This window comes from Lycium barbarum, chromosome 3 (genome assembly GCF_019175385.1).
Source record: "Lycium barbarum isolate Lr01 chromosome 3, ASM1917538v2, whole genome shotgun sequence".
In the NCBI taxonomy this organism is placed as follows: Eukaryota; Viridiplantae; Streptophyta; class Magnoliopsida; order Solanales; family Solanaceae; genus Lycium; species Lycium barbarum.
Genome location: NC_083339.1, coordinates 117,419,276 through 117,446,611, shown reverse-complemented (window position 1 = coordinate 117,446,611; position 27,336 = coordinate 117,419,276). Strand labels below are relative to the sequence as shown.

Genomic DNA, 27,336 nt, shown 5'->3' with positions numbered 1-27,336 from the left:
ACAAAGGGGAGAGATGATATGTTGAGCCAGGGTTCAATGCCATCTGCCTCGTCTTCTGATGTGCCGGAGGGGCCAACGGGATCAGATGTTTTACCCTTGGCTATCATGGGTGCTGAGGAAACTGTCGTGGGTCAGCCCACAGATTCTGAGGCTTCACCTGCTGATGATGCTACACAGCCCATGCCAGCTCCAGCCGCACCTACTTCGGGTGGTCCTACCTCTTCCACTGGAGCGAGCCCAGCACTAGCTCAGCCCATACCGGGAGTCCCACCCGAGCTTGCAAGAAAAATGATGTTTAACCGGGATAATTTTGGGGCAGTGGTCCTGCAACCAGATCGAATAGATAGGCAGGTCAAGCAGCTCATGACTGAGCTGAAATTGTACACTAAAAGAGCTATAGATTAGAAGAGGATACACACTCTTTGGCCAAAGGGAAGCGCAGGAGAGCCACGTCAGGTGATGAAAACCTCGAGCCCATTCTCCAGAGTCTTGATCCATTTGCTGCTTTGCGCCCATAGAATGAGGAGGAGGAGCGGCGAACTTTGAAGAAGCTCCGACATGAGTCTCGACTGGGTTCTGACACCACTTGAGCTACTTCTAGCTCAGCCCATCCCATTGAGCCGGCTCACCATATTTCTCTGCCACCCATTGCGACGGGGACTTCTAGTGTTGGCCAGCCTGACACCACCATTGATCCACCTCATGATGCTGCTGCAGATCCGAGCGCCTAGTGCGCTCCAGGGAGGCCCTCCGTTCTTTTGATAAATTATATAGATGCCTCGAGGGCAATGCATGTTTCTAAGTTGGGGGTGTGGGTAAATTGCGATTTTTATTGGTAATTGTTGGTATTGCTTTGGTATACTGGATATTATTTGTTATGGTTTTTGTTTTTGTGGGTATTTTATCCCAAATTGTGATAGTAAGTATGTGTTTAGGACAATTGTTATTGTTTTTGTTTTTGTTGGTATTGTTTTTATTATTAAGTATGTGTTAGGACCCTCTTCGGCTGTTCTTTGCCATGTGTTCTTTTCCCGAAAAATGTTATTTTTATATTGAACCTGGCATGTTTAGGATGTTTAGTTAAGAATAAAGTAATGATGACTTAAGTGGTGGTAGTTCGTGTTCTAGCATATATAAAAGTGGTATTTACAAGTCAATGATATCCCTCCGAAAAATAATTTGTGGTGTACATCAAGAATGAGTTGTTGATATTGACATGTATGGTTCTTTTAATGACATTGCAAATAAAGGGTGTCCATGTATGTGAAATCTTCAAGCGGAAGTGAAGTCAGAGTATTTAAACAATCCTTATGCCATTGTGTTGTGATTTCTTAGTTTCTATTTGTGTATGATGCATGTAATCTAGAACTTGCCCGGTTGGTCGTGCGTGAATTCTAAGGAAAGTTTGATTGTGAAGTGATCTTAGGCTTTCTTTGTATTGACTCCAAAGCCTGTTTATCTTAAATGAGCCTAGCCCATACAGAAAATGATCCCTAGTCTCCCATTTTGAGCCTATAGACTTTTTCTTTGATTAGCCGTGAACTAACCTCCTTCCCTTCTGTGAATAAACCCATTTGGCACCAAGTCCCTCCTTGACACTGAAGAATGACAAATGAGGCTAAAAGCCTAAGTTGGGGGTGATAAGTAAAAAATACAGAAAATGAGGCTAAAAGCCTAAGTTGGGGGTGATAAGTGAAAGATGCGGAAAATAAGGCCAAAGGCCTGTTTGGGGTGATCATGAGTAATGCGGGGCATGATTCAGTGTGGATATATATATATATATATATGAAAAAAAAAATAGATATATAGATATATAAGTTCTAAATAAATCCACGCTGAAGCTGTAGGGTCAGAAATAATAGGAAGAATGGTGAATGAAGTCAAAAAGAAGTGTCAAGAAGGGTGAGTCACCACTATCCAAATATTCATCCTACCCGTCCCTAAGCCAATGTTACAAGCCTAAAAAGTCTTAATGTGATCACAATCAAACTGTTCAAAGTTGAAGGTATGGAAAATAAAGGCAAGCCTATGGTATGTGCACGCATGGTATGCAAATTTCTTTGTGAGTGTGAGTGTTCTTCTGTCTCTTTAGTCTTCTGTCCCTTTTATGTTTTAAATGTGTGTTGGGACATTCTTTGGTCTATGTGAGGGCGTAAGGATTGTAGATTGCAAAGTAACTAGCTTTCCGGAAGTTAAAATTCATGTGCATAGAGACTCTCATACTATGATTGTGTCATTAATTGAGGTTGCATAGTGAATTGCAATTTTTTCTGAAATGTGCATCTTGTGTCACAAATAGGAGATGGATAAGAGCCAAAATATTTTTCTTGTATTGAAGAGTCTGTGCTAGAAACACATGCCAAAACCACCGTAGTCATTCTTATTTTGCTAGATGTCGTGTGTTAGTAGTGGGTCTTATTATAGTTCCTTGAGGACAAGCAAAAGCTTAAGTTGGGGTGTTGATGTGCCGTGAATTTCGACACATTTTATACCTTTGTAACTAAAAGTGTTTCTTGTTTTTAAGTGTTTTTATATTGTTTCTTATGTTATTTTTGTGTTTTATAGGGTTAGTTGACTAAGGATCGGAAATGATAAAGAATGCTGAAAAACGGATAACTTGGAGCTAAAAGATGGTCCGTAACTCATGTTACGGGCCGTAACATGATCCGTACCAGAGAGGATATATTCCGCTACGAAGGACGGTCCGTAACTCATGTTACGGGCCATAACGTGTACCGTAAGCTGAGGAAAATTTCCAGAAAGTTGCCAAGTAGTGCCACAGGTTACGCCCCAGAAGGACGGTCCGTAACTTAGGTTACGGGGCGTAACGTCATGGTGTAACGCATTGACCACTGAAGACTGAGGCCATGATCCGCTGGGAGATACGGACCGTAACCTGTGTTACGGTCCGTCGCATAGTGGTCGTGATATCATGCTAACAAAAAGGCGGACCGAAGGACGGACCGTAACCTGTCTTACGGTCCGTAACGATGCCGCGTAAGGGTGTTTTTGTCCAGAAACTTGGCGCGATTTTTGGCCCTATAAATACTTAAAGTAGGGTTTTAATTTCAGAATTCAGATTTCTCTTGGGAGCATTAACTTTAGGGCTTTAATATTAGAAGTGGTTGGAGCATTTAAAGCAACAACTTCACTTCCATTCCATATTGTATTCGCATCGTAAGTATATTATGTTAACTTGTAAGCTTTCTTTGTTAGCCAAAATTATGAGTAGCTAATTTTAAAGCTAAGGTTGTGGGTCCCGTGATGGATATTATGTGAATGAGTTTCTACTATTGATATATGCATAATGGTTGTTATTATTTATTCTATCTTTGTGCGTTAGCATTGGGTAATGATTGCAAGCATTAGCCTAAGCCATTATATTAACTTTTCTTGGGAAAGAGAGTCAATATTGGTAAGATTGAATAACAATGACTCGAGGCGTTAACCCTCGTTTAATAGACTAAATTAGGAATAAGAACAAATCTAAATTGGCATTATTGGTCGCTCTTCGACTGCAACTCTTTTATATTCGGAAGAATCATAAAGAGGAAATATGACTTAACTGTTGGGAAACATTAGGAAGTCCTTAAGAGATCAAGTGCATATTCATAGAACAACCATTAGAAATATATCACATTGAAACCTGAAGCATAATATTTAATCAAGTTGGGGAACACAACCTTAGTCTCTATCTCGCATTAAGTACAATTCAAGTCAAAGCATTCAATTACATTATTCAACAAATATTTCAAACTATCAGGAATAGGATTAAAGCCTTTAAAGAATAGCATCGCATACGATTAGTATCCTTTTCTCTCCATATTCCCTATGGGATTCGACCCCAACCTTGTTTGGGTTACTATATTTGACAACGTCCGCTTTACACCATTAATAGGTGTAATTTGAGCGTATCAATAAGCCTAGCCCAATCTCTCACTGCTTCAATAATTTTAGGATCAACAATAATCCCTTCCTTCGAATCCACATGTCCCAAGAAGCACACAGACTCAAGCCAAAACTTACACTTAGAGAACTTTGCATACAACTCATTGTCTCTCAGCAACCCAAGAACAACCCTCAAGTGTTTTTCATGATCTTTTTTACTCTTCGAATAAAAAAGAAAGTCATCAATAAACATTATCACAAAGGATTTTAAGTATGGCTTAAAAATGTCATTCATCAAATCCATAAAAGCAGCTGGGGCATTAATAAGCCCGAAAGACATAACAAGAAATTCATATTGCCCATATCTAGTCCGGAAAGCTGCCTTAGAGATATTCTCTGCCCAAATTTTCAACTGATGATAACCCGATCTCAAATTAATTTTTGAAACACACAGAAGCCCTCTAAAGCTGATCAAACAAATCATCAATACGAGGGATGGGGTATTTATTTCGAATGGTGACTTTATTTAACTGGCGGTAATCAATGCACATCTGCATGGTCCCATCTTTTTTTTTCACGAACAGTACAGGAGCGCCCCACGGGGAGACACTCGGACGAATGAAACCCTTACTAAGAAAATCCTAAAGTTGTTCTTTTCATTCCCTGAACTCTGCTGGTGCCATCCGATATGGCGGAATAGAAATAGGGTGGGTCTCTGGCTCTAAGTAAATGCAGAAATCAATATCACGATCTGGTGGCATGCCTAGCAAGTTCAGCGGGAAACACCTCCGCAAAATTACGTACCACAGGAACTAGCTCAATAGATGGACCGTCAACACTGGTATCACGAATATGTGCCAAATAAGCCAAGCACCCACTATCCACTAGTTTCTTTGCACGAATAAAGGAAATAATTTTCTTTGGAGAGGGACTAAGGTTACCCTTCCACTCAAGTCTAGGTACCCGGACATAGCTAACCTGACTGTCTTGGCATGACAATCTAGAATTACATGATAAGGAGCTAACCAACTCATACTCAAGATGACATCAAAATCTACTATGTCTAGAATCACTAAATCAACCCAGGTGGCATACCCTATAAGTGTGACAGTACAAGATTGAAAAACTCTTTCTACAACCACAGAGTCTCTAACTGGAGTAGATACATGTATAGGGGCAGCAAGCAAATCACAGACCATATCAAAACCCATAGAGAAATACATAGACATATAAGAAAATGTAGAACCCGGGTCAAACAATACATAAACTATTTGGTGATAGACTAAGATGTTACCTGTGATGACCGAAGCCCTCTTCCTTCGATCTGCCAGGAAAAGCATAACAGTAAACTCATTCTCCAGTAGCCTGCGAACCATAGCGATCAACCTACCCTGTCAGAGCTCCACTTTGTCGGGCTGATATCTACCTCTACTAGACCGAAACTCGCCTCTGTTAGGCTGGGTACCACCTCTACCAGTTGTGTGACCGCCACGCCCAGACTGAGAACGGTTACTACCATAAGATCCTCCCTCTCGACTTGATGCTGGAGCTCTAGGAGTCTGAAACTGAGTACCCTGGCCACCTTGCCTAAGTCTGGGATAATTTCTCTTGAAATGCCCCGTTTTACCACACTCAAAGCATTCGAGATCTAGCGTCGGACGCTTAACAAAAGCTGAGAAAGTCGAATAACCACCATAATATGGAGCTCTGTCCTGCGAACCACCAGGCTGACCGGAATAGTATAGACTAGCCCTTGATAGGCCTCTAACAGAATCCTGCATGGCTAACTAAACAGGGCGTCCCGAATAGACCTGGGAACTCTGGCCCTTAGAGAAAGAGCCACTAAAACTGCCACCCATTCGGGCCTTCTTCTCTGTGTACTTGTCATAACCATCCTGCCTAACATCCTCGACGGTCCTAACCTGATCCATCACTTCTTGAAAGGAAGCACCTGAGGCCACAAGCTGAAGAGTTGACAACTGAAGAGTTGACAACTGAAGAGCAGTGTCAACCCTTTCACAAATCTCCTAACTCTCTCCTCCTCGGTAGGCATAAGCTGGAGGGCATAGGGAGACAACGAATGGAATCGAGCCTCATAAGTAGCTACAGACAGATCACCCTGCTCAATATTACTGAACTCATTACACCTTTAGCCTCTCAAGGTACGAGGAACATATTTGTGTAAGAACACCTGGTAAAACTGAGTCCATGTCAATGGGGGTGACCTCTCTGGCCTGCATTCCACAAAAGCCCTCCACCATAACTTGACATCACCTAAAAGATGGAAGGTCACAAACTCAACACCATACTTCTCCACTTCCCCCATCTTATGGAGCCTTTCATGAAAGTCCATGATGAACTCATAAGTATCCTCAACCTCAGTGCCAAAGAACTCTGGAGGCTTCATCTTAGTGAACCTCCAGAACAAATCATACTCATCCCCGGTCAACACCGGACCTCTTACTGGCCTAGGAAATACCTCCAGTCTTGGAGCCTCATCAAAACGAGGAGCCACAGCTGCAGCATGCTGTAACCCTGGAGCACGAACTTCGCCAGAAACTGGATCACCCACTAGGGCACCCTGAGCACCTGGAACAGCTGGTAATACACCTGCCTCTGTTAACCTGGTGTAAATGCATTAAAAGGGACAAATTTTAGCGGATGGTGCTGAGCAGGTTCAACACTCAAAACATAACATCTGAAAACACTGGAGGAGCTATAATATCTGGCTGAGCCGGTGCTGCTGTAAACTCTGCCGCCTCATCTGGAACTACCTGAGGCTCAGGGGAATCAGTGCGAGCCTGACCAGCTGTAGGAGTCCCGCCCCTGGCTGGTGCTGCTGCTCCCCTGCCTCTGCCACGGCCCCTGGTCTGGCCTCCACCACGAATTGCATCCCCAGCGGCCGGCGCGGGTACCTCATTTACTGTTGTTGCCGCACGAGTCCTCACTATCTGTAAGAGAATAGAAGAAAAAGTCAGATACCAATTTGAATCATCAAGATACCAATTGGAATCAAGTAGCACGAAAGAAAGAAAAAATTTGAATTTTTCTAATGTGCCGTAGTCTCTCGAAGATAAGTACAGACGTCTCCGTACCAATTCATAGAACTCTACTTGATATGTCCTTGTATGACGAGATCGATGAACCTAGGGCTCTGGTACCAACTTTTTCACGACCTAAGTAGTCGTGAGTGGCACCCACACAAATCCCCTAGTGGGCGAACCATCCCCTTACTCAATTATCAAACCATTTTAAACAATTATAAATCGATAACCAGAGTTAAATCATAAAACTGTCTGGTCATGCCATCAATGAGCAAGGTGATCCAATGCATGCAATATGGCAGAAGCTTAAGCATTTGAAAGTTGAATTGAAGGATCTGCATACTCAGATGACTTCCTATGCTGTTAGATTAACACAGGCAAGACAACAATTGGAATGTGTGCAAGTAGCTATTGTTATACAACTATTGTGTCAAAGTCTGTTTGATCAAGAAAAGGAGTTCCTTTGAACAATTGAAAAATGGCGTTTGGTTGGGGAAAAGGTGTTGAGACAAAAGTCTAGAGCTTGTTGGATTGACAATGATGATGCTAACACCAAATACTTCCATGCCCAATTAAAGATCAGATCCAGAAAAAATGCCATAACAACAATTTATAATGACACTGGTCTTAAGCTAACAGATCCACATGAGGTAGAAGCTGAATTTGTGAAGTTCTTTACAGAGCTTATGCGATCAAGAAGTGAGAGTTTCCCTTGCCCAAACTCAGCAGTGATTCAAGAAGGACCTTGTTTAACAATGACTCAGAAGCAGCTATTGGTACAACCAGTAACAAGAGAGGGATTTCAAATGCTATTAAAGATATGTCAAATGACAAAGCACCAGGGGTAGATGGATTCCCTATTGAATTCTTTACAAGACAATGGTCAGCGGTGAGAGAGGATGTCTATCAGGCTGTGTTACACTTCTTCAAAACTGGGAAAATGAATCTTGCTTGGAACTCCACAGCAATTACTCTTATTCCTAAGGTATCATCACATACTCAGTGAAAGACTATAGGACAATTGCATGTTGCTCTACATTGTACAAAATTGTTGCAAAAGTGTTGACTGCTAGGATAAAAGGTGGGATCTAGGATCTTGTTAGTTGTTCACAATCAACATTTATTGAAGGAAGGAGTATCATAGACAATATCTTGTTTAGCCATGAACTGTTTAAAGGCAACATAAGAAAGGGAATGTCAGCCAGGTGTGTGCTCAAAGTGGATCTAAAGAAGGCATATGATACTTTGGACTGGTACTTCTTGAAGAATGTTTTGGTTGATCTTGGATTTCCACATAAATTTATACATTGGGTTATGGAGTATATTGAAACTGTTTTCTATTCCCTTATCATAAATGTTGGCTTAGCACAACCATTTAGAGGTAAAAGGGCATCAGGTAAGGTGATCCAATGTCACCTTACCTGTTTGTTCTTAGTATGGAATATTTGCAAAGGGAAATGAACCAGCTGGCTAACAATCCAAAGTTCAAGTTTCACCCAAGATGCAAGAGAATGAGAGTGATCCACATTTGCTTTATTGATGACTTGCTTATGTTTTGCAGGGCTAATTTACTATATGTTTTATTGCTCAAATAGAAATTTCAGTTGTTCTCAAATGCTTTTGGTCTACAAGCAAATTTAGACAAAAGTTCTTTGTATATAACTGGAGTGTCTTCACGGGTGAAGGATAATATTCTGCAAGCCCTTGGATATGTGCAAAGGTCTCTTTCTTTCAAATATCTAGGAGTACCATTATCACCCAAAAAGATATCTGTCAGCCAGGGCTTACCATTGATAGAGAAGATCACCTCAAGGATAAGTTGTTGGTCATCAAGGATGTTATCATATGCTGGTAGATTGCAGCTTATTAAGGCAGTGTTGTTTGGCATCCAAACTTATTGGGCACAGATTTTTTTGCTTCCAAAGGAATTCATGGAACTTATTGATGTTGTCTGTAGATCCTTTCTATGGATAGGGATGGTGCAAACATCAAAGAAGGCTTTGGTTTCCTGGGAAATAATATGCCAACCACAAGCAGCTGAAGGTCTGAATGTTATACATCTGGGATTGTAGAACAAGGTTGCAATACTGAAACAATTATGGGCTATTTCACAGAAAAAGGACTCTCTATGGATCAAATGGGTGCATTACTATTATATCAAATATAGGGACCTAGCTACAATAGACACACCCAAGAATGCTGCTTGGGTGGTTAGGAAAATCAATGACAGCAGGAAGATGGGCCAAATGCAATCACAAGGCAAATTCCAAATCAAAAAAGCTTACTGCTTGCTACTTCCACAACTACCAAGAGTTTCCTGGAAGACAATTGTGTTTCATAAACAAATACATCCCATATTTGAATTCAATCTTTGGTTGGCTTCTCAGAAAAGACTCTCCACTGTCGATAGATTGCAAAAGATAGGTATTCAAGTGCCCAAGGAGTGTGTGTTCTGTAACAGCAGTGTAGGAATATTTGACACTTGTTAGAAATATTTGACACTTGTTCTTTGATTGTTCTGTTACTATAAGACTATGGGGCGGAGTACTACAATGTCTAAGACATCACAAAGCTGTTGGTACATGGCAAGAGGAAATACATTAGATATGTAACATGGCACAGAAGAGGAATGGTGTTGTGTCTATCGCTTGTAGTGTCTTTGGTATGATGGTGTATTGCATAGGGAAAGAGAGGAACTCCATGAGGTTTCAACATAGCCAATACAATGTTGTAAGGATCAGTGGGGATATTGCTTTGCATATGCACATTCAAGGAAGACACAAGGCTCAATGGCAACCAGTGTAGAGTACTTTGAACTATTTTCCTTAATAGTGGTAGAGATGATTCAAGAATTGTAATGCTAGTCCGAGAAGTACTATTTTTGCTTGTATAGGATGTTAGATAGCTTCTTGTTCTAGCTTAGTTGTTTTTTTATTTTTGGAGGCTAGGGGTCTACCCAGGCCTAGTTATGTAATGATCACTTTTTGATTAATAAAATGCACTATTAATAAAAAATAAAAAAATAAAAACTTATCCTGACAAGCACGTCAGATACCAATTGTTCCCTTCTTAATAGCGGAGATTGATCAATCCAAATCCTTTTCCTTACTCCTCCGCCTATATCACAAGAAGTACTCTTATCAATCACGTTACTACAAAACCACCCTTCATGTCTTTATTCTCAACTTCTCTTCTTCATTACACGTGGTCACTATCCTTTTGCCAAATCTGATGATCCTTACCAAACTTACACTCGTCCCCAGAAATCGACACCTAATACACTGCCACTGCTGAATCATTGACCTGTCATTGGTACACCCGTGCCACGCAACCCATTTTAATACTTTGACGATGCTGAAACTTTCCCAAACAAATCATACCTCGCGCAAATCATTCATATTAATCCATAAATGCACTTCTGTGACTTCCGAGCAACCCAACACTTAAAACAAGGAGATCATGTGGTCCTCCGCACTATCTCTCCCATTTCTCAAGAAAACCCTCACAATAAACGAGTCTTAACCACAATCCCACACTACCGAATCCCCAAGAAATAGCTGAAAACTGAACTTGGTAACGCGTTTGAATCAGGATGACACATCTCATACCATACCATGTGTCACGACCCAACCCTCCATGACTGGCACCCACACTAACTCCTAGTGGGTGAACCAACACATAAGTCATCTATTCATTCAAGTCTGTTTTTATGTTAACCAATTCAATCAGTTATTAACCATTCAGGCACAAGATAAATCAAAATTAAGTCATGCCATAAAATAATGAAGAAAATGCGGAAGTCCTAACTATTACAAATCCCAAAATTCGAAAGTCACCGTACAAGGACTTTAATCTAAAACATGTCTAAGGAATGTAATTTTTCTAAATAAATAACCAACAATGTCCGGAATAAAATAAACATCATAAAAGAATATCTTGGGGCGGCCTGGCATGGATAGAAGCACACCCTAAATCTGTCAGCAACGGCCTCAACGCTAGATATGAGGTCGGGTAACAGTCTCTGGATCACAATCTGCACTCAAAAGAATGCAGCAAGGTAGTATCAGTACAAACACTATGTACTGGTAGATATCATAGGCCGACTAAGATTAGTATCATGCATACATCATAAATCAATAAAATAGACAAGCCAGCCATTAACACAAAATCAATAAGTCAACCACAGATATTACGAATCAAGTCACCCAAAGATATGAAGAAGCAAATCAACAGAAACAATAAACGGGAACAAGTCTACCAACAATAACCATATACTCGTTGTACACACATTCTAACTGATGTCATTGCTCAGTAGTTATGACCTGCAGGGGACCCGTGGTGTCCATGTACCACTCGTTCCGGAAACTCATCGGACCCGAGCCATAATTCCTCCACTCCAGAAAGAACCTCGGACGCGGTCCACATCATGTACCACTCGTTTCCAGAACGAACCTCGGACCACGAGCTCATAATCTAGGTCACATCCTCACCCCGGTCAAATATGCCTTTTCATAAATATATACCTTAGTATTTCTTATCCTCTTGTTTTCAATACTCAAATCATCATTTTGTATCACAATTTCATCGAGAAGATCGTATTAACCTCTCACCACAACAACATCAAACTGTAGGTCCAACACAATGAATAGTGGCATGAGGCCCACGTTGTCACTCAATCAATTGCATATAGGAGTTCAACCACACATACACATCATGTTTGAAGACTATACATACTTTCTCCTATCGATTTCATAACACATACAATCAACTAATCAAAGTCTAACTCAAGTAGAGTTGGAACAATGCGAATCACTCCGCTACAGATTTTCCCTTCCGTAAATCCTCGGAACGCTCAAAGTCTAGAAATTAGAATGCTCAATGAGTCATAACTACTCTAGTCATAAAATCATTTTAAGAACACCCTTCCGTTTAGCCCCATTCCTATGGATGGATGATTTCTAGGTGTAAAACAACCTAACAATGGCCTTAGTAACCACCAATCATCAATTTATAAAGTTACTAAATCAAAACAACAACTACAAGCAGTTTCCATGGTCAAGCTACCATTTTTATGAAACCCCAAGTCTCAATTCACATTGTTCATGGCTCTAATGGATCAATTCTTGATTAAAAGGAGTCAACCCAAGCCATTAGATGATAAACAAATGATAACAATCATAACCCATCAATTATAGAAGGTCTATTAGGTTTTAGGGCTACTATTACTAATTCACCATTGGAGACCCATAAAATGGATGATAATCATGAAGATGATAACGTAATGATTGAAAGGGATGGTTGAGACTTACCTCTCAAGAATATTCTTGCCCAAGCTTGGAAATTCTCCTTAGGTGCTTGTGGAGAACTGTTTCGGAGTTTTATGAATAAAAAATTCGAAACTAAGTGTTTAAAAATTGAGATTCTACCCCTGTCGACCGCAACGGCGGTCAAATCACCGCTGCAGCGGTCTTGCTATAGCGGCCAAGTGCCCACTATAGCGGACCATAAAGAACCTGACCTCCGCCATGGCTGGCCATATCCCGCTATAGCGACATCGCCATAGCGGTCCATTGCCCGCCATAGAGGACCCAACAAATATCGACTGACCGTTTGCGGCGAGAAGCTCACCGTTGTAGCGGTTCCGCCGAAGCGGTACCACTGAGACATTAGGCTCGCAATATTTCTCAGTTTTTCACTCTACCATCCAATATTTCATCCGAGACCTCACAAACAGAGACAACCATGCACATAGACATAAAAACACCATACGAACTCACCCATGGCCCCGGAATTCCCAACGGAGTTCTAATTTACTACGTCACCCCCCGATGGACTCAATACAATCAAACAATAATCACAAATAAGTCAAGTTTTCAGTTCTTAGACTTATAGAATCGAATTTCTATTAGCTCGTTTTACCCTTGGAAAGGTTCTATTTGGTGAGGTGATCTTATATTTTCCATAATGACCGGGAGGGTCATTACACCATGCCACGTCATATCACCCACTCTTTTATGAATTCGAGAACATGTTCTCGCCATCAGTGAGAGAATAGAAGGTGGTGCAGATACCAATTTGGACCAACCAGATACCAATTTGAATAAAGTAGCACGAAAGGAGTGTAGAAGATAAAAGTTTCCTAAAGTACAGAGCTCTTCGTACCGATCCGCAAGACTCTACTAGACATGCTCTTCTACTAGACATGCTCTTGTAAGACCGGGCAACCTAAGGCTCTGATACCAACTTGTCATGATCCAACTCGTGGGTCGAGCGGGCACCCATGCTAACCCTTCTAGTGGGCAAACCCTTCCCTTATTCAACATTCAAGATAAGCATACCAAAAGAAATAGAATTTTCTAAGTTCTCCATATCATATAAAGTATATAAGTGCGAAATTACGACAACTATCTAAGGAATCTGGTTAAGTCGCAGTACAAGAGCTACTAAGTAAGTGCATAAGTCTGAATAGTAGAAATACATCAAGTATGAACAATTTTGTCTCGAATACAAGGTACATATATAGTGATAGAAGAATTTTTCGGGTAGCGGATCGGAACACGGCTCACCTTAGAAACTCCAACCAACTGCCTCAGGAAACTCACACGCGAGGGCCTGATGTGGAATCTGTAACAAATTCTGCACTCAGAAAAGAATGCAGCAAGGTAGCATTAGTACAAACAACAAGTACTGGTAAGCATCATAGGCCGACAAAGAATATTTTACGCATATAAGGCACAGAATCAACAAGATAAACTGATAGGCACATAATATCACATAATCGAATCATCGCCTAAGATGACGTACCAAAACACAAGTTTCCAATATCGCCTCATAGTAACCACATTCACAAATACAACCAACAAATCCAGTCACTCGATGTAAAATGTGATGATGATGTATGCAATGCAATGAAATGGATGTCATGTAATGCAATGGCCAGTATCTCAAACTGTGCACACATGCTCCGGATAGAATATCACCAAATAAACCCATATTCATAGCTTAAGATTCAAACATCAACATTAGGGTTTGTAAACCCATCTTCCCCAACTAATCTCATTAATTTCATCGTAGATTCTATCTCATTAAGTTCATCTTGGATTCTAACTTAAAAAGTAAATAAACAAAAATTAAGGTCAAGGGAACTTAATCAAAGAAGATTCAACTCTAAAGCTCCTCAAATCTCCTACAAAACTCTTTAGGGTTTCAACTTTGTGAATACGGAAGAAATGGTTCGAAAAGAGAATTAAAAAGCTTTCTGGTTCAGCGATCTGCGCTCCCACGAACACAGTTTCTCTTACGCGATCCCGCCTCAGCATACCTCATTAAATGACACAACACTCGCGTCTGCGGTCCAAGTCCCACTCGGGCACACCCGCAGAGGCAAAAACACACTCGTGAAGGCCAGACATCAGAACCAGATAAATTTAGTTTTCACCAAGTTTCAACCCTAAATCCCGACATCCATCCGAGACCTTCCAGATACAAATTGGAGATGCAACCATATGTAAAAATATGATATGAACTCACTCGCGCACACAGAATTTCCAAAAGAGGTCATCCCCGAACCCCGAAAATAAGGTCCAATAGCCCAAAACACCCCCCGAGTGCCTCAGAAACTGAACCAACCACGCTAACAAGTCATATCAATCATCCGGACCTAATAGGACCAACGAAACTCATAAAAGAACACAAATACCCAAAAGTCAACTATTGGTCAACACTTTTTAGCTTATTCAACTTAAGGGCTTCTAAACTCCTCAAACCAATCCCGATCACCTCGGGAACCGTGCTACCCATCCCCACGAGTCAAACACATTCTAACGAGGCTAGGGGAAAAGTCAACAGGGGTAAAAGGGTCAAAAACACAATAACGACTAAACGGGTCATTACAGAGACCGTTGTTAGTTGTTCCTACCGAAACTATAACGGTTAAGAATGGCCTGACCTATGAGGAGATCCCTGTAGCTATTCTTGATCGCCAGGTTCGCAAGCTGAGGACTAAGGAAGTGGCCTCAGTAAAAGTGTTATGGAGAAGTCAGAAAGTTAAAGAGGCTATATGGGAAGCCGAAGAGGACATTAAATGATGATATCTGCACTTGGTGAAGGAGCAAGAAAAAAGAAACTAAGATAAATGCCTTTCGTATCCATCTCATGGCTCCATGTGTGTTCACGCCTCATGTTTCACATTCAAGTATCCATTACTCATGTCTCATGTCTCATGTCCCAACGTTCATGTTTCCATGTAATCATGTCATTTTATTCCTCGTGTTCCATGTCATGTTTCCTCACGTTCATGTACTCAAGCCATGTCCAGCCGTGTTCTTAACCATGAACCATCATTCGGGGAAGAATGATCCCAAATAGGAGATAATGTAACACTTCGTAAATTCAGGTTAGGAGTAAATATGTAAATGGGTATTAATGTGACATTTAAGACATATGAAGTCCCATCGAGATGAACTTTGATGGAAATAGTGGTTTTGAAATCAAGGCAAACAGTGAGGCGCATAAGATTCGATATAATCGATTAAGTTACGATAGGTCTGCCTTCAAGCTCGATTTTGTGCCAATCCATTGGGAATTTGAGAAAACTCAAGACATGAAAGTTGTAGCTCTTTGAAAAATATTTCCATCCATATAAGGTGAAGGCGAATTAGAGCTCTGTGCTGGGAGTTATGACCATTTTACTGAGTGTTGTCGACAAAGTCAAAAAACATAAAATTTTGGCTAAGTATGAAATGGACAGGGGACCTCACCCAAAGTGAAACAAGAGCTCGCCATAGCCCTCGATCAGTGAGGTAGTGGGTGCAAAAGTGAAAAAAAATTTGACTAAGTCCATTTTGGCCAGGTGATCTCGATGAGCGAAGCTCAAAGCGAGGTAGGAACTTGCTATAGAGCTCGCTGAGTAAGGCTCATAGTTAGGTCACCCCTCGCTTTGGAGCTCGCTCAGTGAGCCAGGTGATCCAAATTCCCCGTGCTATAAATTCAAGACTTAACTCAATATTTCATTCATCAGACATTCCAACTTCATAGAAAACCCTTAAAGGACGATTTTTCTCTCCTCTCAACCTCCCACATCAAGGTAAGAACATATCTATGATTTCCAAACAATCCTAGTGCTAAATACATAATTCCTAACATGATTCTTAAACAAAAACTTTCCTAACACGATTCTTAAACAAAAACTTAGGATTAACAAAAAATCCTTCTCTAACCATACATAATTCTTAACATGATTCTTAAACAAAAAACATAGGATTAATAAGTAATCCTTCTCCAACAATTCAAAGATAGGGTTTGGGTGTTCTTCATCAGAGTAGCAAGATAATTCATTGTATTGAAGCATTTACAGGTATGTAGGGCTTCTATCTACGTGTGAGAACATTGTTGTTCTTCCCCACGCCACGATAATTCATGAAATCCTATTTCTCCTCAGAGTTAAAGCATCATGCTTCAGTTCATGAAATACCTCAGATACAAGTTAATTAAATATATATATTGTCATTCTCAATCATGTTTCAAGTAGTTTTATTCATGTATATCCTTACGATTGTCATGAACCTGTCTGTAATCCATGTATGCTTGCGTTATCTTTTTCATGAGCTCTCAGATATCAGTTATGAACTCATATTGTTCTATTCTATGAATTTTTACATGTTTTTATGTAAAATTATATACATATATTTATACAGATTTTCATGTAAAGCTATTTATTTAATTTACAAACCATGTTTATTACATATTCAGTATTTTTTGGAGTAACATAGATTTACCGAGAAGGTGCAGACCACCTGAAACTATGTATGCCAACGTAAGGATCGCTCCGCCCAGTTAGGATGATACCTTCAACTATTGATTGGATCCTTTCATGTCATGTTTATATCTCATACCTCGGCAAGGTATGGGAATGCTCTGCTGGTCGGGCCAGGTACCAGACTCTACGTACTCACGTGGTGATTTCATGTTGTCGATTATACTAAGGCGCTCCCTCTTAAAATGATTTACTCATGTTATATCTTTATCATGCCAGATCATGATCATGTCCATGTTTCAGTTTAAGCTTACAATTATAGTTTCAGCTACAGCTTGCAGTTACAATTTTAGTTTCGTATTACTTCATGTATCCATGTTATAAATTTGGGTTGCCCATTCCCCAAGCACCCTACTTACTATTCTTTCATTCAGTACATTACATACAAGTACAATTCCAGTGTACTTATGTCTCTTTTACTGGGGCCTGCATTTTATAATGCAGGCATTGATTTACAAGACGACGGATCGACTCACTAGGATTCTCTCATATTAGCGATTGGTGAGCCCCACTTCATTCGGGGTGTTATTGTTATTTTATTTTCATGTCATATTAGGTAGTAGAGGTATACCGGGGGCCTTTTCCTGGTAAAACAATTTAGTATTCAGATTCATGTTCAGATGTTTCATAGACTAGTCAGTATGTCATGTTCAGTATTCAGTCATGTTTAGCCTTGTGGGCTACACAATCATGTTTCAGATAATTTTTTGCACTTATGTTTTAAATAGTATTTTCAGTATCATTATGACGTCATATGTTCTATTTGGACTATTTATATCTTAACTTATATTCCACATCAATACATGTACCATGTTGATTCAACAAGCCATGTGGTTCGCTAGGTCATATGCAGTCAGGCACCGAGTGTCGCGTTACGTCTAGGCCCAGGTTCGGGGCGTGACACCTTTCTTTCCATTTCCTTTCACCATTTCATGACTTAGTAGTATATTTTCCATTATAACTCTTGCTAAGACAAATGTTGCCTGACTTGCATCAATTAAACTACCAATTGCTCTGTGCATTCTACTAGTTAAGATCTTTGATATGATCTTATTTAATATGGTACAATAGGATATTGGTCTGTACTTTCTCACTAAAGATGGATTTTAAACTTTTGGGATAAAGGTGATGAGCAATTTAAAGCCTTACTCATAGTGCCAGTTGCAAGAGACTCTATTACTACCTTAGTGATTTCATTTCCTACAATGGGATATGTCTTTTTGTAGAATAATGCGTTAAAACCATCACATCTCGGGGCCTTATGGTCATTTTCCCCATTAGAGCCTCATAAACCTCTGCAGTTGTAATCTCCTTTATCAAATGCAGTTGTTGTTCTCTATTCAAAACAGGTCCATTTTTTATAATATGGGATTGAACAAATGGTAGTTGCCTAGCTGCTGACCCTAATAATGTTTTATAAAATTATATAATATCCTTCTTTATGCCTTGCTCATCCTGTATTAATACTTCTAAATCAAATATTAGGCTTGCTATATGATTCTGGGCTTGTTTGTTCTTTAAACAGGTCCCTTTTTTAAGCTAATGCACTCTCACTTTCTGTTTGGTAATACTCTTTTTAACGAGCCAACTTCTCCAATTATGCTTTTAATGTTTTCTCCTCATTAAACTGATCAATATTAGGTTCTATATGGCTCCCCTTTATTTGCTCATGAAGGTCTTGAAGTTGGCCTCAAATGAGTTGAACCCTTGTATGAACACCTTGGAATTCCTGAGTTCTTGACTTCCTCATGGCATTCTTTAGTGTTTTAATCTTTTGTCAGACCTCTAACATTGAATTTTCCTTCCTACCAGGTGTCAAACTTCTCTCAATAGTCTTCAAGATATAAAGATGCTCAGCCATGTAGTTGAAGAATCTAAATGGTTTTGGACCAGTGTGTTTCAATCTTGATTCCCAATGGGCGATAATCAGAGAATCCAAGATTCATTATTTTGCATTCCAAATGTGTCCACTTTAAAAGGCAGATAACATTCACTAGAGCTTTGTAAATTCTACTAAATGTATGCTCATTTGTCCATGTGAATTCTCTGCCCACTGTCTTCAACTCACTGATATCGGTGTCAAGGAAACATTTGTTAAAGTCTCTTATTTCTACCTCTTGTACTGGTGACCTCACTAATCTACCCTCTAGTTATATGAGAATATTGAAATCACCCATCACCAGCGAAGTACAGTGCAACCATCAGTAAATCTCTTCAACTTATACCACATACCCTGCCTATCAGGCATTGTATGTAGGCCATACACTATATTGATATTGAATTCCATATTGCTCTGTTGAATTTTGACAGATCCATGCACAACTTGTTTATGTGTGCCAAGGAGATGGAAGTCTACTCTAGATGCGTTCTACATGATCCATATCCTTCCTCGAGGGTCATCAACATAGTTATTGCGCCAATGCCATCTTCCTGATACTTTCTTAACAATATGAGTTGTTTTCCCCTATCTGACTTTCGTTTCAGTTACTGCTATTAATCCTACTTTATTCTCCAGTATAAACAATCTAAGTTCATTGTGTTTATACACTTTATTCAAACCCCTAACATTCCAAGCTATTATATTCATCATGGAGTTGGAAGTGTAGGCTGAATACCCCCTATGCTCCTTGAGTCACTACACTGACCCTCCTCATAGCCACCTATATGTCCAGTCTGACTAGGATCAAGGCTATTGAAACCATTTTTTGTTCTGAGTTGTGTCGGGCCATTTGGATCAGCTTGTGTATTCTTTGTAGCAGACTTGCCTTTAGCTATCTTCCATCCCTTGTGTTGGTGGCACTAAACATCCAGTGTTTAGAGGATCCCGTTGAACATCAAGTTCAACCCTATGTTATTGACTACTGCATCATCTTCAGCAATGTTAGAGTTTGGCTTCCACTCCTGTGTGGCTCTGGCTTACGCTTTCCTTTGTTCCTCCCTTGTTGTTTTTCCTGGACTCTGTGTTCATGCATCTCCTTCAACCTTTGCTCCTTTTTTTGTTGAGCAGGGCAATTGTGTCCTACCATACAATAAGTAGGGCAATATACAGGTTCCCAATCATACATCATTGTTTGTTTCAAAGTACCCCCAGGATCCTGGATCACTATCTGCTTTGATAGTGGTTCAGTGATATCCATTTCAATAAGTAGTCTAACATATGAGATTCTTCCAAGGGAGGAGGTACACTCATCTGCAATAGCTATTTTATCAATTGAAAAATAATTGCTTGAAAAAATCAATTATAAAAAAAATACTAGTATCTCAGAAATTTAAGAAGTAGACTTTAAATAAATGTTGACACCTAAGTTTTGACATCCCGTAATTTACTTTAATTACTCAGAGTCCTTGGAAAGTAAATAAAATGAGTTATGCACCTTAAAGGGCTTAAATAATTTTTATAGGTTGTTCAGATCAATATTTTACTCCATTAAATTGGTGAAAGGTTTTCATGACATCACAAATTTATTTAGGAATTAATTGGCACTTTTATGACATTTATGAGATGCTTGTTAGATTTAATCAAAGAAAAAAGGGCATTTTAAAAAAAATCATTATTTAATTGTTACATTGTCAAAAATCAAAATTAGCAAATACTTTAATCCATGGAGTTTGAGTAATTTAAATAGTTAACCATTTTACCCTTTAATCTTTAATTTTGCATAATTGTGTAATTTGTCAAAACATTATTTATAATTTATCTATAAATGTTTTAATCAGTCAATTAAGTGGTCCTTATTGCAAATTGATGTTTAAATTATTTAATTATTTTTGTTATGACCACAATCAATTTGACCAATTTATGGTTTAAGGAAATTCAGGTCATTTTTGTAAAATTAGCCTCTTAATGGCCTTAATTGAAATAACCAAATTTATTGGCTTAAATTATTAAGTTCATTAATGCAATTTAATTTTTAAAACCTGCTAATTAGGCCAAATATGGCCATAATTGAAATAACAAGCTAGATTAAAATCAATTAAGGCTAAATTTGGCCATAATTGAAATAATTAGTTGGATCAGAATCAATTAATGTCATATTCGCAATTTTAAGCCCATTAACACAGTTAGTCACTTTTAAATTATTTATATGGGTTAGTTATGTCCTAATTTGCTTGTAATTGAATTATTATGACTAATAATTAATATTTTAGTTTTTGTCCATTTATTTAATTTACCTACTTTGCTCTATATGGGCGTATATCTATTAGGTATATACGTATGTATACACTTTATACATGAAAAGAAAAGAAAAAGGCCAGCCTATTGTTTTAAAGAATTGGACCAAGTCCGGTCCAAAAATGGACCGAGACCCAGCCCAAAATATAAGCCCAGATGACTAAAGGGAATAATACCCCTTTAATCGTCTCATTTCATACCAAACGCCCCCTTCCCCTTTCTCTCTCTTCCTCTTCCACGTAAACACCCTAGCCGCCGCCTGCAAATTCCTTCTCTCTCATCCTAAAAATGGAAAAATGACAGTGCATGTGTAAGATGCGCAGCTTTGCAGCGTTATTTTCGTGTAAGAAATTAATGTTGAGGTTGTTTTTACCCAAATCTTGCCAAAATCAGTAATGAAACCTTTTTCCTTTTTGCTTTTCTTTAAATTTACTTAATCAAAATTGATTGTTTTGTCTGATTTTTTTGGTATTGTGTTCATTTGCTTGATTTCCATTGGTTGAGGGTTGAAGGGTTTGGATCGATTAAGTGACAATATGTTGTTTAAGTGATGGTCAAGGTTTATTAGATTATGTGTAAATAGAGATTACTTTTTTTTAGTACTTGCTTAATCATCATAACTAGTTGCTAGTATGGACTGAATGTATGAGACTAAAATATGTAGTGATGTAGTTTCTATAGATATTGGTGAAGAGATGGTTGCATACTTTATTGGATGTTGAAGTTTCGTGTTTTGGTTGCAAACCTTAAACATGGCAAGAACAGGATTACATGAGTCATAATAGTAATTTAGTGAACCTTTAAATCGGTATTGATCATATTTCAATGTACGAGAATGCTAAAATACTGTGATGATCTGTTTTGAATCATTTAAGGCAGTTGCTCTTTCTTGGATGAGAATATGTCAAATTTGATGCTTCAATTTGCTTTCATTGGTCTGTATGCATTGTCTCTGTCAATTAGATAACATGAGTTATGATAGGGATAAAATAAGGGATCATGATTAGACTGAAATAAGGCTTAAGGAATCTGGGCATACTTATAGGACCCTTTGATATGTTTAAGGCATTAGAGTAAGGTCAAAAAGGGGTTTGTTTGCATTTGTATGGGTCTAAGCCTACCCAAGTCTGCTTGAATATGTTTGGATTAGTCAAAAATAACCTTGAGTAGTTGTATGCTATACATTAAAGGTAATTTGAAATAACAACACCGTAGAATATGATATAGAAGGCTTAAAATGAAGGTTGGGATTAAGGTCCAATTATTGGGTAACAGGCTCCTCAATGGTTCATTAGAAGCTAATGTAGGTCCATGAAGTTGTAAAAATCATAAAAAATGAATCAGAATACCTGGATATCACTAGGATGATTGTGTGTCATGTTTGTTCATTTGAACAGAGTTCGGTCCTAACATTCATGTTATCAGACCCTTCCCTTTTCATGTCTAATTCATGTTTGAGTTTTCAAAAGAGATCTAGTGGAGTTTTAAAAGGATAATTGTGTCCTGATGTGCTCTCAACTATTGAAAATGATTAGTCAATTGGTGAAACGGAGTTGTTTGAGTCTAAAGGTTAGTGTTCAGTCTGAACTTAAGCTTAAAGTGATCAAATGTTTAAACCTTCTCAAAGTGTTAATGTCTAAAAAGGAATTCAAAATAGTTTTGCATGGTTGGGACCCTAGACTGAGTTGATTAAAAGTTGTTAACTTATGTGGTCAACTAAGTGTTTAAATTAAATTCAGTTTAAGGGCAGTGTCAAACTAGTCTTGACCATAAGTTCTTGGTGATTGTCATTAGGTATGAGGATAAGGTAAGGGAGTTGGGGTTGCCTTGGTAGAGTAAAAGGTGAGCTTAAGTATGAACAGGAGGTAGTGACCAGTGGAGCCTTTGATCCTTTTTTACTGAAAGTAAGACTCAGGAGAGGGATGGGGAGGTGATGACCTCACCCTATCATGTTTCTCTTTCAGGACCCTGAGGCTTTCTTGTCTCTTAAACCTTGTTCTCATGACTGTGGGATTCACAGAGATCTTAGGATTGGTCAAGGATAGTTTGTCATGCCTTTGGGGGATCCTTGAGATTTCATGCTGTTTAAAGCTAAGTTAAAACAGAGGGTAAGAGTCTGTCACATTTTTGTCATAATTAAAGGGATTAAAAACTGCCATCAACCAGGTTTTAGGGGGTAAGTTATTCACCTGGGCCAAGATCCATGTTCTCAGAGTCAGGCCTGCTTGCTTCTCTGTTTACTTTATGATGAATATGTTTAAAAACCTGTGTGATACATTTATGTGTGGACCTGTCTGTGTTTTGCACTAGACATAGATTGAATTTGGGAAAAAGACATTTAGTTAACTTAAGGTTGGTGAGAGCCTTTATTCTTGAACCTGAACTGTTGCACTTAGACTTTAGTGTGCATTGTAGTGTAAATTTGGATTGAAAAGGTAAAATTGTACTCTGTCTAGTAAGGTGTGAAATTACACTGTTGGTGGGCTTAAAGTCCTACCTTCTTAGGTACTATGGAATGAAATAGCTGAATATTGAGTCTGTGTTTTGAATACATGAATAGTGATAAGCAGAAATTGGTTTGATGTTGTTGTTTGAGGATATTGTGGGTACTTTTGAAAACAGTTTGAATCACTTGGCATAGGGCGGCCTTTTCAAGACACTTCAAAGAAGGGACAGGGAAGAGTCAAGCTAAGCTTGACTTGTAGTACCTACCCTCCAAATGAGGGGTGTCATGACTAGCCTATGGACCATGGGGGGCATTCCTGTCATGAGGGTACATTAGCCTTCCTTAAATCTCACCATTTTATCAAAGGGTTGGAAAAAATTGGCTTGTTTAAAGGTCTAAAGGTAACTTAGGAAGTCAAGAAAAATGAATTAGTTATTTCAAGAGGATGGTCTTTGCTTTCTTTTAAAGAGAAGTGAACTAGTTTAAGACTATTGACATCAGGTGTCCTGTTAGAGTCTAATAATCCTGAGTTTGCAAAGAATTGTTTTTAACTTTATGCTATTCTTTTTTTTTAATGAGATTTGTTGGCATACATAGCTGGTTCTTTCTTTCTTTATTTCAAGTAGCAACTTACATGAAATCTTGTTATGAATGTGCTCTTACTACTGTTTGACCAAAACAAAGGTTCATTTCTATGTTTCTTTCCTGGGAATATAAAGTTGTACAGTCTCAGTCCATTTAATGTTGTTTAGTCCAGACCTCTTGGTTCTCCAATCCTGTTAATCATAAGCTATAGAATTTCTTCTCTTTGTCTACATCCTTCTCCTGTGCTTCTGTAATTACATTAAACAGTTCTCATTTCCTGCTATGAGGTCTGTTAACATATGAAGTTGATGAATCACTTATTTGATGTGTATGAGAGTTAAAGTTACACTTTGATTAGCTTTGGTTTTGTCCTTGAACATTGTTCTAAGGGACAAGGTTTAGTTAAGTGAATGGAATAATCTTGAGGCCTAAAGTTGAACACATAGAGTGTGGATATACACAAAATCTGTATAGATTAATGAAAAGGAAAAGGAATATACACATGGTATACACAACACATGTGTATATCATAAGTATACTATGTATATATAGGAGAATGGGCCAGTTATAGGTAGCATGTATATATGAGAAAAAGAAGATAGTTTGTTTGTATCACCTATTTGACTATGTATCTTGAAGTTGTTATGTTATTTTTTTTTTTTTATACATCATTGCATCATCACATCTGCCTCAGTCTCTCTATTTGAAGTTTACTTTTAATGTTGTTTGAATTTAAACTACTCCCTATGTGGTGATGCTTGTGCATAACTTTGGGGCTTTGATTGTATATTATGGCAACACTGGGTTTTGAGAGTTTGAGGAGGTTTGGGGGGTAGGTCTAGCCACTCCCCGATATCCAGTCATGCCTGGGGTTCGTGAAACCCCTTGGAACTTGTGCGGTGCCGGGAATAAGGGTGGTGACAACCTTTTCCCTTTGGTATGGTATGATTTGGAGTTTTCAGTAATGCCAATAGTGTATGATCAAGCCCTTTAGTTGTGCACTTATAATCAAATTGGATATATACGTATATATGCGTGTAATTATGCTAGTAATAGGCTTAGTAAACATAGACTAAATTGATTCCTTTTTCTTTTTCCCCCTTTTTCTACTGCATGTCCATTTGGGCCAGAGTCCAACCAACTTGTTGGGCCAAAGGCCCAATAGGAAATTTTCTTTCAAAACCGGTTAAGTCCAAGAAGAGGAAAGGGAAGTTAATATTAATGAAGGCAGTCATGGGTAAGAATGGCATGAAGGCCCAACCATGGGTAAAAATGGTCCATTAGGGGTTTGGTATACCCCTAACTCATTCCTCTTTTCTTTAAATTTCATTATGATGTTTCTTTTATTTAAAGTGTTGTATTTGTATGTTGTATGTTGTAAAACAAAACTCACATTATTAGTGGAATCATTTATGGTTTGGACTAGGCATCTTAGGTAAACAGTACATATGCCGTTTAGTTCGACCTTAGGCTCCCCAACGTGATTTTCAAAACTCGGATTAATATAGACGTTTTCTAAAAGAATAAAAAGTGGCATAAAATCAGTAAAGGAATGAAAAAAATTAAGTTTCATTTTACTAAATATATACAGGACGTTGTCATTTTTCCTAAGTAAAGAAAATCAAGCTTGACGTTTTAAACCAGAAAGGACGTTTTTTCTAGTTGTGAAATTCAGTTTTTTAAAGCTCTTTTTTTTTCAATCCAGGCAGAAAAGTGGGTTTCAAAAAAGACGTGTAAATGATAGGCTTTTTATACCAGAAATATGTTCTTTTAGGACTAAAAATCAGGCAGAAAACTATTTCTAGATTTATGCATATGTAGTATATTTATGCACCAAAACACACATGTTTTCTGGGTTCAATTTAGACGAAAAATTAAGGTTTTTTTTAGGGCTAAGGCCCAACTTAACCAGATTTTTTCAGAAAAAGGATAAGAGAAAAATATGTTTTGGGCTGAGCCCAATAATTAAAAAGAAATAAAACTTGGGCCAAAAACCCAACAAACCCTAACCATTTTTCAGAAAAAGAAAAAAAAAAAAGGAACGTAAGTTTGGGCCAAAGCCCGTGTCAAAAACGTTATTTCTTAGGTTTTAAACAATTTGGTTTTAAGGATAGGTTTTAAACAATTTGGTTTTAAGGATAAAATTCAAAGACCAAAAGTTAGTTGGTTATGTAATCAAACTCTTGTAAATTAAATCTGTATAAACTATTTGTAACTATAAAGTTTTAGATAAGGACGTTCTAAAAAACGTATTAAACGGATTAATTCGGACCATGTATGAGTCAAGCATGAACAAATTTAATCATTCCACACTTTTAAAAGACTTTTTATCTTTATAAAAAACTACCACTATCGTTATATATGAAAGGAACTAATTTTACTCGGATATTATAAATCCGAGCCTAAATACCCTATATCTAAAGGGAATATATTCAATTCTTTTTAAAAAAAAAAGATAATATGCAAAAATGACAAACTTTTTTTCGGAAAATAAACACCAAATAAACAGTTCATGCAAATACTCGCACATTAGAATTCGAAGGTCAACCGTATAGTACGAATCCTTAATACTAGGGTATCTAACATCTTCCCTAGGGGATCACCAGAACCCTTACTGAGAACTTTGGATTAAGATAGATTTTTCACGATGTATGAATAAACCCTTCAAAAACTGGTTTTTCTAGTTTCCTAAAAATTAGGTGCGACTCTTTTAAAACAAAGTCCGAAAGAGCACCAACGATTTCGAAGTAGCTTTTCCGAACGCTAATCCCGCCCGCGAAAATGCGAACCGTCACAATAAAAATACATACAAAGTTTAAAAATCTTAAGGGTCTCGTTAATGTTTAGTTTTAGGCCTTCAAGTTTGCTGAATCACCCCTGTTCTTGCGTTAACTGGTTTAGAATTAGGTGTAGGTACAACTCAAGCTTATCCTTCTACGATCTTAATATGTATTTAATTGAATGATAGTAAAAATCTTCATCAAAATGCTAAAAAAAAATTATAATTAACAGAAGCAAAATCTCAATTATGTCGCTCAATTTTTTTTACCTCCATCTTATATCGTTCGCGTTCCAAATGTCAGCTTTGATATGTGGAGGGTGTTGAGTCTCCCACGTTAGTTGGTGATGTGATTAATTAATTTATCTCTTTACACAAATTATAATGAAATTTTCTACTTTATTAAAGCTCTGGGTACTGAATTTTTCTTCTCGTTTCTCATAGGGTCTTATCATACAAGATAGATATGTATTTGCAGTTTAATAGATGTATATAGTCAAATAAAGAAGAGAACCTAAAAATTAAATACAAATCCAGCCAAAAGATTTTATTAAACGTTGCAAGAAAGGCCTGAAGCAATTTGAAAAATAAAGAAAAAGACGAGTG

The 27,336-nt window shown here is 38.2% G+C and overlaps 1 protein-coding gene across 1 annotated transcript; it reads right to left on the bottom strand.

Annotated features, from left to right (window-relative positions):
- Window positions 1-5,282: 5,282 nt before the first annotated feature.
- On the bottom strand, window positions 5,283-5,669 carry LOC132631178 (serine/arginine-rich splicing factor RSZ23-like). The gene has a single exon (XM_060346777.1). The coding sequence runs from the start codon at window positions 5,667-5,669 to the stop codon at window positions 5,283-5,285; it is 387 nt and encodes a 128-aa protein (XP_060202760.1).
- Between the last annotated feature and the right edge of the window lie 21,667 nt (window positions 5,670-27,336).

Excerpts from the sequence above, each read along its gene's own strand:
- LOC132631178 (XM_060346777.1), bottom strand. The coding sequence starts at position 5,669 with ATGCAGGATTCTGTTAGAGGCCTATCAAGGGCTAGTCTATACTATTCC.